Genomic DNA, 17,148 nt, shown 5'->3' on the forward strand with positions numbered 1-17,148 from the left:
TCCTTGTTGGCCTGAACAACTTTCGAACAGAAGTTATTGCCTAGTCAGAGTTAAAATTGTATAATGTACCTGGGGAGAGTCAATTAATTTCGAATATGTTGACTCCTTCCACTCGCTTTCCCAGTAGCCTGACTTTCAGAGCTGACTCCCACTTAGAATGCGTGCCACACAGACCATCTCCAGCCCACAGAGGTACAGAACAGCTAAGGAAGGAAGGGGCGAATCCAAAGCAAAATGGGCCTTGGTAGCTGTGGTGCCTTTCACTGCAATTACTTTCCCCAGAAACAGTTCTTTGCACACTTGTCCCCATGCAATCCCTACTTAAAATCCTTGGACAGTTCCAACTTGGCCAAGTGCAGTCACCTAGGTGACAAGCACCCACCTGTTCCCACAGTCCCTGTCAAACAAACTTGGGATCTCTTCCTGTTAAGGTATTAAGTATCCATGAGGTTGGACAGAGAAATCCTGCTGGAAATTTCATTGTTTTAAAACTCATTAACTCTGTACCAGGCTTTGTGCTACATACTGTGAAATGGGCAAAATTATGTAATGGCTTTAAGAAATGAAATTATAGAACTCAAAGAAGTTTTCCTGTTATAAAAAGTATTTAATCTCAATCAGAGGTTTCTACCCTGCCTTTAACCATTCAGTTCCCACATAAAAGAGACACAACCTTTATAGTAAGCCTTTTGCACTAGAGCTGGGCAGACATCTACCCTCTGTGTTATTGGTATCTACTTCGCCATCAATAACCTTGTATTAACTTGCCATCTAGGACACTCTTAACTCTAATTGCCAGCCCTCATGGCCATGTACCATGTATTCAGAATTCACCTACCCCATGGCATCTCTTCATATCTCTCTCTCTCTCTCTCTCTCTCTCTCTCTCTCTCTCTCTCTCTCTCTCTCTCTCTCTCTCTCTCTCCTTTCATGGTTCTTGCCTCTGACACCAAGCCCAGAAACCAAAACCCCACCTATATTTTGCCCAGCTACAGGCTGTAGGCATCTTTATTCACCAATCATGGATAACTTGGGGAGCAAGGTTACCTAGTGTCACTTGGGTTTACATGCAGATTCCCTTGTCCCTGGGGACAACCAGGCTTTGGGGGACAGTATTTAGTATTACAATACATAGCAAAGGACCAAACCCCAACATTTTCCATTCATAGTTGGCCATTTCAGATCATAACTCCAGACCTCAGAGATCCTCAAAGACACAATTTTGAGATGCTCTACAAATCTTTTGGAGTATTCAGCAATCTGTTTGCCTTGGGTTAGTCCTCTGTTCCTTCTTGGAACCCTCAAATGTGGTAAACTCATTCCTTTGTGTTTGGCCCTCTGTCTGAGCCACCCTCACCCCCATGTCCTCTAGGAAGCTTCCCTTAGCCACTCGGGTCCTTGATGTACCCACCACTCCCATTCCTTAGCTCTTTATTTCTTATACCACTTGGTCTGCAAAAGTTATCCTCCTCCTTCCATGTGCTTTAGAGAAGAGAGACTACATCTTATGCAGTCAGCTAAGTTTGCCAGTAACACATTTAGACCTGGCTACACCAAAGTTGGAATCAGAGCAAAGGCAGAGAAGCCATAAGTATCATCTTTAAAATGTGTATTAAAGCAACAACCACAACCACACCATCCCCTTTTAAAATGTTTGTCAGTATAATCCCTGCAAGTCAGTCATGATGCTTAATTGCGTTCCTTTCACTGCACAACTGAATACACCACCCACTGGCCAAAATCCAGTGAGTGGCTAACGGAGGCTAAAAGAGCCCCTGCTTTTGGCTAAACTACTCATCTTTGTGTTGTCCCTGTTGTGTAAGGTAATGAGATCTAAAGTTCTTACTGCTTGACTCAGTACTTTCATTTTTCTGTCTTAATTCACATCAGAATACCACAAGACATTACATTAATACTCACAAACACACACACACACACACACACACACAGAGAGAGAGAGAGAGAGAGAGAGAGAGAGAGAGAGAGAGAAGCATAACAGTCACACTGTGTATGAAAGTTCACTAAAAGGCTCAGAATTAAATTGCTCAAAAATGTATAAATAGTCTAAACCAGGGGAGACTAAAAAGACAGTTGGGTGCGGGGGAGAGAACATACAAAAACAATCAGTTTAATGGTTAAAGATGTCCTTACTTCCTTTACCCTCAAGCCCCTTCAGAGCGCATGACCTCCACTGTTAGCGAGGACACCCAACTTCTGCATATCAGTATCCCACAGCCTACATCCATGGCACATGGCAAACCAATCCTTAGATGACGGTAACAAGAAGACTCACGGAGTGAGACACCCCTCTTACCTGCTGTGCCTCTGTATTTCCCAACTGACAGCTTATACCGCTCTTTGCTGGATGCCACTTGGAAGAAGTCATATACAGCGTAGGCAGATTCATTGACAGTCTGTAAGTCTGCCCTCACCTCGTACCGAGTGGTAGTGCCAGTGGTGAGATTATGTAGTTTATCAAGTCCTAAAAACATGCAATGGAATTAAAATAGCCAATCAACTCGTGTGTGAGAGAGGTCTCACTGTCTGCATCTGAGACATACAGAGATAAAAGTCATCTTAGTATTTAATCTTCTCTGCTAACAAAGAGCTTTCCCGACTCTTTCTCCTGAGGTGCTAATATTCTTATCCTTATTTCTTCGGGCATGGCAATGCTAATGACTTCATGGAACGCCATCAGGTAGGAGAGAGTGTATAGTATTGGGGTGATCTGCCCAATGGCTTCACCTCAATAGATCAAATAACTACTCATCCTCAGATCTCAAAGGGGACTCTGTACCTAGCAAAGTACAAGCATCATCTACTCTAGTAGACACTGAATACCCAGATTCTTTTTCTAAAAATTTTTGTATTTCCCAGTAGATGTTTTATTGGCTATTTAACTCTCTGTGAACATCTGCTTCAAAAGAGAGCAGAGGGAAAATAGGCAAAACGAAGGCCCTTAATGTCTGGCTGTACCGGCAGAATTACAGGAACTGCTAACACATTCTCTTAATGAGAGCCTGGGATCCAAATCAATCAACTGTCTTTCTACTGCAGTTATATGAAACCAGGCTTGAAAAAGTTCTGTAGAGTTTACATATGGAATAAAAGCTATCTCAGGCAGTCCTATCTCTTCACCCATCCCTGCTGTGTAAGAACCTTCCCAATAGCATGGCAACACAACACAGTGTCCCTGTCCCTTGGACCTCTCCTTGAAAATGAGGAGCTTCCTTAAATGGCCTGACCAGCTCGTCAAGGGGGATATTGTCCTCCCACAACCCCACCTTCCTGATTCTCAAAGATCATACCAAGCCAGAACTCCTTCATGGGGTCTCCAAAGCCTTCTACGTAACTCCGCCAACGCTTGAAGAAATCCAGCTGTCCAGTGTTCCGTCTCTGGAAGACCTGAGGAAGGAAATGAATTCTTTGCTGTCATTGAACAGATAGTACTGAGGGGCAGAAATGGTAGGTGTGTTTTCCAGGTGGCCCTGAGAGGCAAGAGAGCACTATTGACCTGCACATACACTGACTCTGCAACAGTACATCTTAATTTTTTAGAAGCAAATTATATATATATATCAGTATATTGAGTATATTGTCTATTATATTACTAAAAATTTTAGGTGAAATATATATATATTCCAGGTATGAAAATGCATAGCACCTAACAGGGGACACCTCTACCCTTAAGAAATTTTAATCCTAGAACACAGAAAAACTTGGGAGAGCTGGTGATATATTGCTAGTAGTTGGTTGTGTAGGACAGAAGATTCCAGATCTTTCCTGTCTTTGGCATATAACCATCAACCATTCAACTCAATTGGAGCATGATCTAACTCTATGCTGTCTTTTCTTCCACTTAAATAGTTTGAAAACAGGAATTATTTTTATTCTTGAGAATCCTAACATAGCAAGTACTTAGTATTTATGGAACAGCAGGAATTCACCCAACAAATATTTATTGAGCATCTCCTGTAGAGTAGAAAACACGCAAGGTGATCACCAAAATGAATAAAATAGAAATGGTTCCAGTGCAAAAGGAGCAAACATTGCAGTAAATAAGATAGACATGAATTAAGTAATCCAACAAATAAGAATTAAGTTAAATCAACAGTAAGAGCTATAAGGGAAAGATACAGTGGGGCTGCACCTAAGCAAGAGCCACCAGGACACCCCTAGGAAGTACCTGAGGCCTGCAGGGTAAGCAGGAACAAGATGAGAGAGGAAGGTTGCTGTCCCTGGTTCTGAATGCTCGGCACAAAGGACTAGGATAGGAGGCTGGAAAACAGGCAAAGGTCAGCCCTGGTGGGATTCAATTTGGTTGAAGATGTTGGTCCATTATAAAAAGCAATGGTAAATTTGGAGGACTCTAAGCAGGAGACGGAGTTTTTCCCAGGTTCCTCTGGCTGCACCGTAGAGAACAGCTCAGCCAGTGGCAAGAGTGGAAGACATGGTAACCAGTTTGAAGACCACTGAGGATGATAAGTTAAACAAGAAGCTACCCTGAAGATAGGCAGGTATCAGCAGAAGATAAGCTTGACAGACATGGTGACAAAGGAGGTCAACACTGAGAGTTCATGCACACATGAGTTGATTGGTTATTAGAATTCCAATCCATGCTTTTAGAACTTAAGAATCTACACAATCGCACCATGGGTAGTCCTGTTCTGTAGGCATTTTGATTGCAGAACTGGATAACTATTTACTCAGATATTCTTGCAGAGGAAGACTCTGAGAGGGACAGCTTTTGTGAGTGTATCATAAGCTTACTTGGGTACATTGTGTGACTTGGGGGTTTGTTTGCTTTTCCTTTCTTTTTAGCTGTGTTGGGAATCAAATGTAGGGTCTTGTGCATGCTAGGCAAGTGCTCTATTACTGAGTTACATCCCTGGTCCAGTATCGATTCTTTCTGAGGCATGTAATCAGCTGAAGGGGTTAGTGTGCTGACGAGAGACCTAAGCTTGGTCTCTAAGGTGAAGTGTGTCTGGGGAAAATGGTAGGAGTTCAAGTTCTATTTCACTCTCCCTGTCCCAAGGGCACAGAATGTTTCTCAGCTTCCTTAACAGTTAAGTAAAAGCACTGTGACTATTCCTAGCCCAAAAGCTGTAAGCAGGAGGACCAGAGCAGACGGGTCCTCCATGCTGTCTTCCAGTGACATTTACCATGGTAAGAGCCACATGTTATGGAAGCTACCTGAACTGCTGAGGCAGCAGTCAGAAGTGACTGCATGTGTATTATTAGAGCATGAGGGTGGGAGGGTGGCTTGTCACTGTCACTGCAGTGGAACCAGGCTGTCCTAATGAACATAGAGAGATACACTGAGACTCAAAGTGAAGGCACAGAGAGGAAGATGCTGCCATATACAAAGAAAGTCAGAACTGAGGAGAGAGGGGCGCAGAATCAATCCTTGAAGACCTCCAATACACTCATAAACGTTGAGGATTTCATTAGGGAGAGAAGAAGCAACTGGGAACATGGGAAGAAAACAACAACAAAAAAAATGTGTAACCACAGAGAACTAATGGTCAGTAGTACCCAGTACTGATGAGGGGTGAAGGGGTATAATATCAAAACTCTCTGGGATTTAGTGACATGGAAAGCCCCAGTTACTTCAGCAAGGGCTGTGTTAGAGAGAGGCGAGAAGCCAGGCTGGGTTGGGCTGAGGAGTAAATGGAAAATGAGAAATAGAGACTTGGATCTATTTCAGAAAGATGAGTGGCTTTGTATACAAAAAAGATCTCTACTCGGGAAGAGAGGGCCACTTCCCCCTTAGAGTAAATCAGACTCCTTTATATATATGAGATAAACTCAGAAACTTTCCTAAACCCAAACACACCTGCACACAGTATTGAAAAGAGTGATGTACTTGAGACCAAGCTGAAAGCCGATGTGGCCCACTCAGTGACAATTAGCAACCACTTACCAAAGTCTAGAATTGTTTCTCTACCTACTTCCCTTGTACTGATCTAAAGGAAGAAGCCCCAACATGAAACTCTATTATCCATAACCTTGACTTGGTAAGAAAACCTAATGGTTGTGTAATCTTTACATCTTCTCCAGCAGTGAGAAGAGCTGAAGTCGCACGTGGCCGCTCACCATCACACGTGGCCCCTCAGTACCATTACAGCTTTGTGGCTGAGGAGGTGCTGAATAAAGACACCCAAGGGAAGAGAATGTTCCAGGCGCCAAGTCAGCCACAGACACTTCCTGGAACAGGGGATAGTGAGTCAGTCGTTCTGGTTTCTGGTCTTAGCCAGCTCACTGTAAAGCAGAGAGGAGTGAGGAAGAGAAGTCTGCCACAGCGTTTCTGGGAAGGCTAGATGGAATGGTATGTATCTTCCAAAAATGTCCCATAAATGGGCATAGGCTGATGAGAAGAATTTAGGGAAAATCACAGCAAGCCATTATACACAGTAGTAACACTGCTAATTAGTTCTTGTGTTCCTTTTCTCCATTGCCCATTCGTTAAAGCTTCCCCCACTTGGTTTGGGTTTTTGTTTTTCTGTTTGGTTGGTTGGTTTTTTTTTTCCCTTCATCCTTCATTTATTTACATACTTACCATAACAACCATTTACTGGACATCTAATGAATATTGACTCTGAGGGGAAAACAAATTAACAATGCCATTTTTCAGGTGGCAAAGTCCAGGAAAACTATCTACATCCACATAACCATTTGGTGGCTCAAACAAGGATAATACACCGTCTGGACTTTCGGTCAGAAAGTTTGAAAACCTAGCTCTCCCGGGTCTATTTCCTCAGTAGTATTTCTGAAGACTTGGGAGATTTGTTTCCTAGTAAGGAGCCTGTGTCAACCCTGCTCTCAGATTCCTCCTGTTTCACAGTGGAATCCTAGGCTGGACATGGTACTGACATTCCTTACGTGTCTATCCACTGTTAAGTAGCATCCCCACCGCAAGGCTGGGATTGATTTTGAGCCCACCTTTCTAATAAAATATGCAATATCAATTTCCCTATCTCCAGAGTTTGGGGCTTAGGGTTTTGTTGCTCTTTTTTTTTAAGTGCCCCAATAACTCCAGGCTGGTCTCAAATTCATACATGATCTTGAACTTCTAACCCCTTTGCCTCTGTATCCCATGTGCTAGCATTACAGTCATGTACCATCACATCCAGTTTTCAGTGGTACCAGAGAACAATCCCGGGACTTTGAGCATGCTAGGCAAGCACTTTACCAACTGAGCCACCACCACAGCTTCACCTCTCTGAACTGTCAGGTCAAGGTCTAACTAGGTCCCCATCACCTCAGAGCTTAAATGAAGTCTTCATTTAGTAAGGTCAGCGAGTCATACGGTAGCAGAGTCTGGCTCATACAAATAGCAATCAGTTGTTATTGTGTCTTAATAATTGATTTGCAGTTATAATGATTGATAATGATTTGCATTGTATTACATCATATTTAAGTATAATGACCCACACAGATAATTTATACATCTTGATCAGATGGCTTTGTCTGAGGCTTTTGATTGATTTTGAGATTTACATGCTCTACAATGAACTACTCAAAAAACAGTAAAAGGAAGTAAATCTTAAGTAAAACCTTGGGAAAATATCTATGTTGGGTTTGACAATCCAGCACTGTCGTCCTGGAGAAGCTGCTCACTGTTGTTAATGACTAAATCAGGAGGGGAAAGTCAAACCTGCATTGAACTGCCTGTGGAAAGAGCCTCTGGTGCAGCCCTTAGACTTCTAAGATGGCAAGATGTAAAACTTTTAAGTGTTCCCTGATGTTCTTTCCAGCCTCCTCCTGGCTGTCTGGGTTGCCTTGAGGGCAAAGTTCTTTTGCCTGTTCATCAAATTAGGTGCCTGCTGCCTGGACCAGAGAACAACTTCCATAAAAGGATTTTAAAAGCTCAATAGAAGCCTGGATTGTCTTTAAGAGACTGAAGACTCCTGAACCAAATAAAAGCCCCAAATAGTAAATAAATACGTAGCAGAAGTTTGTAGGACTCTATATATCTTCTGGAGCCCCAGGCTTAGAGGAGACCTCTGTATAGTCTGCGTATATTACCTACTGGAGGCTGGAGCAAACAATATGAGAGGGTGTGGGGTGCAACTGATACTGGTTACAGTGCTGAGTGGATTCAGTAGTTCTGTAACTGACAGTGTTTAAGGCAGGTTCATTTGTATGGGTATACAGAAAGCAAGTCCCTTGAGGTCAGAGATTCATTTCATTTGTTCATTTCTGGATTGTTAGTCTATGACTGACACACCGTAGGTACTCAGTAAGTATTTATACAATATAACATGGGTTGTGCAGACTGAAAATATACCACCTCTCCCTCTGTCCCTCCTGTCATCTCTCCCTCCCTTTCTCCCTGTCTCTCTGTGTGTCTCTGTGTCTCTCTCTACCTCTCTGTGTCTCTCTCTCTATCTGTCTTTTTCTCCCTCCCTGTCTCTTTCTACCTCTCTGTGTCTGTCTCTCTCTCTGTCTGTCTCTCCCTCCCTCTCTCTCTGTCTCTCTCTGTGTGTCTCTGTGTGTATCTCTATCTCTCTGTGTCTCTATATACCTCTCTGTGTCTCTCTATCTCTGTCTCTCTGTCTCTGTTTCTCTCTGTTTCTCTCTGTTTCTCTCTCTCTCTCTCTCTCTCTCTCTCTCTCTCTCTCTCTCTCAGCTGCCCTAAATAGATGGTTCCTTCCCTGTACAAGCTTCACTTTCAAAAAGAGCCACACTAAATAGTACAGACATCCTGCCAGTGGTCAATTACAGGCACAACAGTGGGAAATTGGGCTGTGGGTGGACCTGAGTGAACTGATGCTCAGGTACAATGGTGCTGATGAAAAGCAGCCGGCACAGCCCTATGGAGCTGCTTAGGTAGAAGACCTCCCATGTTACAATCTGTTGTGTTATTTTATAAACCAAGAGTTTCTGCCATACAACCAATTGTTGGATGAAACAGACTTTCCACTATCCTTTGCCAATGTGTGGACACTAAGTTTTCTTCATTGCTGCACATCAGATGATATTTTACCTGTGACTGTTCAAAAAAAATGTGGCTTCCCAGAGCCCTGAGCAAATGGGTAAATGAGCATAGGTAGACACGATGAGACCATGCTTTCTCTCTCCCACAATTGGTTCCAACATACATCAGGTGAAAGTTCTCTATTATTAGAGAAAGTAAAACCTTCAATTGGCTCAGACACAGGGAGAAGCCAAGTGAGAGAAAAAGAATGGGTAATCTAGCTGTAATCTTCAAAGATTCACCCTAGAACTGAATCAGCAAGCAATGAAAGAACTTTTAGAGAATAAGGAGACAATGGCCCAAGGGAGTAAACGTTCCTGGCAGAGGGAAACAACTTGACACAGCCCAGGCTTCCCTGCCTCTGGGCCTTACTCTTTCAAATCAAAGCCCTAGAATTTTGTTTCTGTCTTACAGAGCCAAGGTGTAGACCAAAGACCAGAGGACCTAGTTCAGATGACTGATTCCCCTAAGAAGCTGTGCATTTCCATCTTGTGTGACCTGACATGAGCCATCAGCATGTCACTGACATGTGTGACTGACTCAACCGAAGATCTTTTCTCTGTGAACTTCAGCTTCCCTCTTTGTAAAACAAGACTGATAATCCTCTCATACTAAAGCACCATGTGAAGGTCATGTTCTTCAAAGTGCTTTGAAGAGGATGGAATTTAGAAATAATACACATATCTGGCATTATTACATGATGCTGGACTCATAGTCATTAGCCCTAGTTTAACCAAGCCCGTTCTGTGACCAGTGTTAAGCCCTAAATTCTCTCAGTGCAATGGGATAAGATCTCTCTCTAAAAGCCATCTATAAGCCATCAAAGTTCCTTCCCCCCATGGGCAGAGAAGAAATAGGACCTCCATGGAGCAACTGTGACCATCTCCCTGGGCTAAGAAACAAGATGCTCCATGGAGCTCCTCCAGGTACCACTTTGACTCACAATCCAGCCGCCTCCATCGGTGTCCATGTCGCAGTACACCTGCATGGGCCGACTGGCATCGCCATTGAGGTAGATCGTGTAGAGGCCACTGGCAGCATTGGTGTTCTGCTGAACCTGACTGCAGTCTGAGGGGTGTGGGAATCGGGCATCCACTGAGACCAAGCAGAAGGACAGTGTTAGAAGGGAAAGAAGAGACATTGAGGCTTTCCCCATTACGAGGCAATTCACTTGGCTTGGAAATTATTTTATAGCCTCCTACACTATTTTGCTTTTTCCAATTCTTAGCTCACATATTGGTCACGGAACATGTTTTTAGAAGGAAGGCAAGCTGGCCCTCACTCTGCTCCCATCAAACTCTGCAGATGCACCTTTAAGTTAGGCTTGTGTCCCTCAGTGTCCTGGGTCAACTCTCCTAGATGTAACACTTGGCTTTGCCCACCTCCCTCTTTAGTCCCGCCACTACGGTGTGGATTTGTTTGCAAACCAGAACCCCAACTTTTACTTCTCCATCACTCCGTGCTCCTCCCTGGACTCTCCACTCCCTGCCCCTTCTATTTATTGTCACTTAAAGAGCTAGATTCCACATTACCTGTAGAAAGGGTGGTAGACACACTCCGGCTCCGCTGTTTACCTTTAAAGGCAACCAAGGAAACAGGGTAGGTGACACCCTGTTCCAGGTCTTGCAACTCAAATCTCTGCTGGCCTCTTTGGAGCTCCACCTCCTACAAACAAAGGAGATGACAGGCAGTGAGCAGCCCAGTTTCTCTTCTCAGCACCCTGGGCGGCAGCAGCATTTACAAGCATGACACTAGAAGCTCTCCCAGGCTCAGTGGCAGCCCAGAATCCCAGTGAGTGTCAGTCACCTTCCTGTGAGACACAGAAGTTGGTATTTCAAGAAATCCTGACTATGCCTTACACTTTCTATAAACATTGGACTAAACTCTCCAAGCTGGACAGTCAAATGCATTCATTGTAATAATGAGTAAGTCAACGTGTTCTTTTTTTTTTCCTTCTTATTTCTTTCTTTTTTTTTTATCTGTTTGTTTATTTATTGCCACAGAGAGACCAATAAGTTTCTACTGGCCAACTTTGCTGGACCTCAGAGATTCCAGAGGAAGGCTAGCCCTTAAACTAATGGTTATCTATTTATTCAGTGTTTTTTTCCTGGTGCCCTGGAGTGTGGCTACACATACCTCTGACCTTAGCTGCTTTCCAGACTGAAGCAGGAAGAGTTCCAGCTTGAAGTCAGCCTCAGGAATTTAGTGAGACCTTGTCACAAAGTAACAATACTAAAATGGGCTAGGGACATAGTTCAAGGGCAGAGCACTTGCCTAACATGTACATGACCCTGAGTTCAAGTCTCACTGTTGCCAAAAATAAAAGAAAATATTCTCATGCTAAGCACTATCCTAAATGCCTTAGATACAAAAACAAAACAAAACAAAGCAAAGCAAAAACAAAAACCTTCTCAGTCTTCCTGGAACTTAAATATATTAAACAGACCCAACAATTTACAGAAGAGGAGGAGGAGGGAAAGAGTGGGGGAAAGAAGAGGGAGGAGGAAAAGGAGGAGAAGAAGGAGAAGTGGGAGGAGCAAGAGGAGCAGCAGTTGGAGCTGCAGCAGAAGGAGAAGGTGTAGCAGGAAGAGGTGCAGGAGAAGCCAGAGATACAGGAGGAGCTGGTGCTGGAGGCAGTACAGGAAGTACAGGAGGAAGTACAGAAGGGAGGCAGTGCAAGAGGAAGTAGGAAATAGCAGAGCTGACAGTGGAGCTTGGTGATACAGAGCTTGCCTAGTATGCACAAGACCTTGAGTTTGAGCCACTAGAAATTTAAAATTAGCAGAAAAAAAAAAAAAAAAAAAGAATGATAAAATGGAGAATGCACACAGCCAGAAAATGTGTGTAGTCAGCTAGAAGCAGGCACAGAGGTTAGTACTTACAATGAGAACATGGTGTTCACAAATAACTGTACTTAGCAGGCGGCAGACCAACAAGTCAAGTCAACAGGTTGTTCTACAAGGAGGCTGTGAAGAGAAGGCTCCAAGAGAAATACAAGAAGTCCTCATACCTTCACGGTGCCATTTGGGAACTGGTAGGTCAAAATGTAGCCATCAATTTGAGCAGAGGGGGGCATCCAGGTCAAAACCCCACCAGAATGTGTTACACCAAATGGACGAAGATTTCTGGGAGGGTCAATTTCTGTAAATGAGAAGCACATAATTACTGTTCCTAAAACATGCACAAGTTTAAGTCATCAGTTTTCTTTTCCTCCGATGTGTTGTCCATTTCTCATCCATCCTTCAAGCCGCTGCCAATCCTGTTCTTGCTCAGGGCCTTCCTAGCTTTGCCTCTAAAAGTACAGACCTGTGGAGTTCAAGAGGATCTAGGAATATGGCATTGAGTAGTCTCTAGAGGGAGGAACTCTGGGCCTCGTTTCCCCCGTAGATTCCCAGAGCAGTAAATACGATTGGTCTAACTTGGCACACAGGTTCTCTATGGTGGTGGGGCTTCTTGAGTGATTTGAAAGATGAGAGCCACAGATCACAAAGGGCCCTGCACAGAGAACCCAGGGATCACTCAAAGGCACCTACCTGTCTGGAGAGGCAATGAGAAACTGACAAGCTTCTCACCATTAGCACTGAGATACACTACACCCCTCCCCCCCCAAGACTTATATACTGAGATCAGGAACCATAATGTGCAAGGAGACTTGGGAAAAATTTAAATTAGTATAAAAATACAAAATGTTATTTTTTTTTAAAGCATCTCAGTGTATGGCCTCCAATACATACCCATTACAGAAAAAGAGATAGTTTTTATATATTTAAAAAGAAAGTGGGTTTGGTCACTCATACCTGGCAGACCAGCACTCAAGAGGCTGAGCCAGGAGGATTTCAGGGAGCTTGATGCCAGAGACCTTCCTGTGAGACTTTCTCAGAAACAGAGAGGAAGGGCTGGTGGCTAAGAAGGTGACAAAGCCAAAGGGAATTCACAGGTATGTGAGCATAAATCAGAGGGCACGCACAGGTGTGTGAGCAAAGATCCAAGGGCATACACAAATATGAGCATGTGCCAGAGGGCATGGATGGGTGTGTGAGCACACACCAGCGGTTGTGCAAAGGTGTGTGAGTACACACCAGAGAGCATACATGGGTGTGTGAGAATGTGCCAGAGGGCATGGATGGGTGTGTAAGCACATACCAGAGGGTGTACATAGGTGTGTGAGCCTGTACTGTAGACCAAGAAAATAAAAACTCAGCAAAAATACTAATCCCCACCAAAGCTGGTCAGAATGTTCGAATTTTTTAAGCAAATAAGATATGAATGGAAATTTCCATTTTGAAGGAAAAAAAACCATAAAAGGCAATTCTAATTTAGAACTTCCCAAAAAGACATCTCCAGGCTATTTTCTACCCAGTAGCATTTCAGCTGAGAACTGAATTGTAGTATTTTAATAGAAATCAGACAGCTGTTGTTTTGAATTAGGTTGTTTTGACAAATTCTGAGTCTCTGTAATATCAGCTTGGTTTGATTTTGTAAAGCATAACATCTGGCATGGATCATTCGCTATCCATCACACAGAGAGACTGAATTTCCTTCAGAATCAAATCAGCACATAGCTATTAACATATTTTGAGGCAGTTTCTGCCTCCTCTTTGATTAACCACTGTCCCCTGGCTGTGGACTCAGGATATCTGACTTGGTTAATTTCCTGTTTGTATGAAGCAGGAAGATGATAACTTCGTTGCTGTCTTTAAAATTTGGAAAAGTGAGGCTAGCATGATGCTCTGCCGACAGGTGATTGCCACTGAACCTAACAACCTGATTTCAATCCCAGAACCTACGTGAAGGAAGGAGACAACCAACTCCCGAAAGTTGTTCTCTGACTTCCACATGTGTGCTGTGGCGTGCTCATGTTCATGTGCAAGCATACATACACACATAGAGAGAGGAGGTGAAGGGAGGAAGTGAAGGCGAGGGAGAAGGGGAGGGGGAAAGAACAAGAGAGAAATGTAATTTAATTGTTTTAAATTGGAGGAAGTAAAGCAATGAGAAGATAAAGGATGGAGAGGAGATGAAAAGGGAAGAGCAAGAGTAACAGGGAGAGGAGGAGGAAGACAATGGCCATCCATTGCCTCTAGGGAGTCTGGAACTTGAGAGAACAGCATCTGGGGTTTGGATTTTAATTTTTCTTTTATACATATTTCTAATGTAATTTTTGTTCTTAGTATATTTTAATGTGTGTGTGTGGGGGTGGTAATCCTAGCTAATTTTAACTAATAAAAACCATGGAGAAGTTTAGGGCACCTCTACTGACCATAGAGGAGATAAATGGACCTTGCTCACAATGCCTAAAGGGGCCACAGACTTTGGGTCCCATAGAGACTCAGTTTCTGTTTCTCTCTTCTCGAAACAGAAGCTGAGACCCAGCCAGTTTCTTACACAAACCAGGGACAGAGATCCTGGCATCTGTCCTCAGGCAACAGGCTGGGGAAGAATAACTTACACAACCATATATCACGTGCCCTCAGTCCTACCTGGCCTGTCAAAGCACTACCTCAGAAGGAGAGCTATGAGACTGAAGGAAAGTCTCAGTGTGTAAAGTGCTTCACAGGCATGCATGAGAATCTAAGTTCAGATCCTTACTACCCATATAAAAAGCCAGGGGCAGTAACACATATCTGTAATGCCAAGGCAGAGGAGGCAGAGTCAGACAAGAGCTGTTGAGCTTTACTGACCAAACAGTCTAGCCAAATCAAAGAGAGACCATTTCAAAACATAATATGGACAGCAACTGAGAAAGACACCTCATGTCAACTTCTGATCTCCATGCCCATGAATACATGCATACATGCACATGAACATGTAAGCACATACAACACACACAAACAAGGTCAGTGGAGAACCCCTTTGGCAAACATCTTCAGATAAAGCAACCATCCCTCCTGCCTCCCTCCTCACCCTTTTTATAGAGGAAGACTCACTCTTGGAAAGAGTAAAGTATGTACCTGTTAGGGCCTTGGTATCAGCCTTCTTGCTCTCCCGGGCCCCCTTCTTGGCCCACACATGAATGGTATATTCCATGCCTGGCTTCAAGCCTGTCAGAATGGTGCTACTCTGATCCTTTGACACTGGAATCTCTTTAGTCTCTCCATCCGCAGAGGTGTAGCGAACCATGTACCTGTCAATGTTGGCTCGCACTGGGTCCCAGGAGATGGTGGCTGTATTCTCTGTCACTCGGTTGGTCACCAAGTTCTTGGGGCTGTCAATTTCTTTTTTTAAGATTTTAAAAAAAGCTGAGTTTAGAACCATGGAAAAGCATCTCACAACCCCCTTCACAAGAGTTTTCCTCCATTCAAGAGAGCTAATAAAGGTATCATTCTTATTGGCATAATTTTATCGCTAATAGTAGTATAAATACAAAAAGCAGATATAGTGGCCCATTCCTGCAATCCCAACAGTTCTGAGGCCAGAGAAGCACAGATCCAAGGACAGCCAGGGCTTCAAGGTAAAGCCCTATTTCAAAAATTAAAAGAAAGAAAGGAGAGAAGGAAGAAGGGGGAAAGGAGGGAATAAAGGAAGGAAAGAAAGAAGGAAGGAAGGAACAAACAAAGAAGGTATGAGAGTTCCCCAGTTTCCAGTTTCCAGGGAAACAAGACGCTGGATGTCACAACCAACAGTCATGTCTTTTCTACATTTATCTGTCTGGAAATGTTCTGTCCTCCTCATTTTCATCAGCGTTACAGTGAAAATCAGAACTAGCTAAACCAGAGAAACCATCATTGGAACAATCTTCATTGCATCTACTGTGCTTCATCAAATATCCTCCAGCCCCTTGGCTTATAAAAATGAAATGAAGACGCTCTTCCCTATTTCTTGTTTTCAAACAAAGACCTCTCTGCTCTGAATTTTGAAGCCTCCCACCCTTTCCAGGACTTTCTTCTCTTCCTCTCTCTAGCTTGATCATTAGTATTTCTCCTCCATTATCAGTCTCAGAAAATCAATATCAAGGATCCCCCTTCTTTCCAGATTTCATGCCATTTCTCTGCATCTCTCAACCAATAAACCAGAGAAGGATCAGTGTACTTCCACATCACTCACCTCACATTCAAGCTCCATTGTGCTCCTGCACTATACCACCAAATTTACTAATATAGGTCACTAAAATATTCTGTGTGGGCAACTGTCTATTGGACATGAACATCCTCTTCTATACTCTTAATACACTGGCACCTCTGCATTGTCTCTTTAGCCCTTCGACTGTAAACTTCATACACTGGAACATCTAAAGATTGGATTGTATGTTCTCTCGTATTCTCTCCCTCTCCCCCTCCCCCTCCCCCTCTGCCTCTCCCTCTTCCTCTCTGCCTCTCCCTCTTCCTCTCTGTCTCTCCCTCTCCTTTTTCCTCTCTGTCTCTCTCTCTCTTTTTCTTTTCCCTCTCTCCTCCTCCTCTCTCTTTCTCTTTCCCTCCTTCTCTTTCTTTCATTCTTTCTCCCTTCTTCCTTCCCTCCCTCTCTCTCTCTTCTTTCCTCCCTTCCCATTTCTCACTATGATCCTATCATATCTGTGTTTTGAAATATTTACTGGCTACCCTTATGGAACAAGAGAACAATTCTAAGCCCCTCATTCGTATGTACTATTGCAGATCCTCTGCGATGCCTGGCTCGTCCCCAGTATGTATTTGTGGAACTAATAAAAGCAAACCATGTATTAAGCAAAAGAATCTCACAGTTATTTTAAATTTAAGTATTTAAGTCTTTATTGCCTCCCTGAAGAGATAAACACCTCTAAATCTCTTTTCTCAAAAAACAAATAGTTCTGCAATCTCCCATATTGCTCAAAGCAGACCCAGTCATAATTCTTTATTTTTCCTTACTCCATGTCTTATCAATCAAGTACTATTGCTCGTATCTCCAAAATACGCTGTCAGCCATCCCCTTCTCTGTGTTCTTATTGCTGTCTTCCCGCCACCATCACTAACCAGATTTTAATAGTAACTCCTTGACTGATCTATTTCTTCCCTTGTCATCTCTTCAACTCATTCTCACTGTGTCCTGAAAACTGCTTTCAGATGAATACTGTGCTGTGTCTCTAATCTATAGTTATGGCACAGTTCTTCCTCCAGGCACCATGTGTTCCTGTGTAACCTGATGACTCTGTTCCTTCCCACCTCATCTCAGGACAATTGCTCTCTCACCTCTTGATCCAATGATACCTACCTCTC

The 17,148-nt window shown here is 43.3% G+C and overlaps 1 protein-coding gene across 3 annotated transcripts in view; it reads right to left on the reverse strand.

Annotated features, from left to right (window-relative positions):
* The window catches only part of Tnn (tenascin N), a 66,896-nt gene that overhangs the window by 9,058 nt on the left and 40,690 nt on the right, over positions 1-17,148 (reverse strand). For all 3 annotated transcript variants that reach the window (XM_076941453.1, XM_076941452.1, XM_034513320.2), the window contains 6 exons: positions 14,932-15,195; positions 11,991-12,121; positions 10,513-10,645; positions 9,924-10,075; positions 3,309-3,405; positions 2,315-2,482 (listed from right to left, as the gene is read on the reverse strand). In XM_076941453.1, the coding sequence (XP_076797568.1) occupies positions 2,315-2,482; positions 3,309-3,405; positions 9,924-10,075; positions 10,513-10,645; positions 11,991-12,121; positions 14,932-15,195 (945 nt within the window). The remainder of the gene's footprint in view (positions 1-2,314; positions 2,483-3,308; positions 3,406-9,923; positions 10,076-10,512; positions 10,646-11,990; positions 12,122-14,931; positions 15,196-17,148) is intronic.

Source organism: Arvicanthis niloticus, chromosome 10, assembly GCF_011762505.2.
Source record: "Arvicanthis niloticus isolate mArvNil1 chromosome 10, mArvNil1.pat.X, whole genome shotgun sequence".
Classification (NCBI taxonomy): domain Eukaryota; kingdom Metazoa; phylum Chordata; class Mammalia; order Rodentia; family Muridae; genus Arvicanthis; species Arvicanthis niloticus.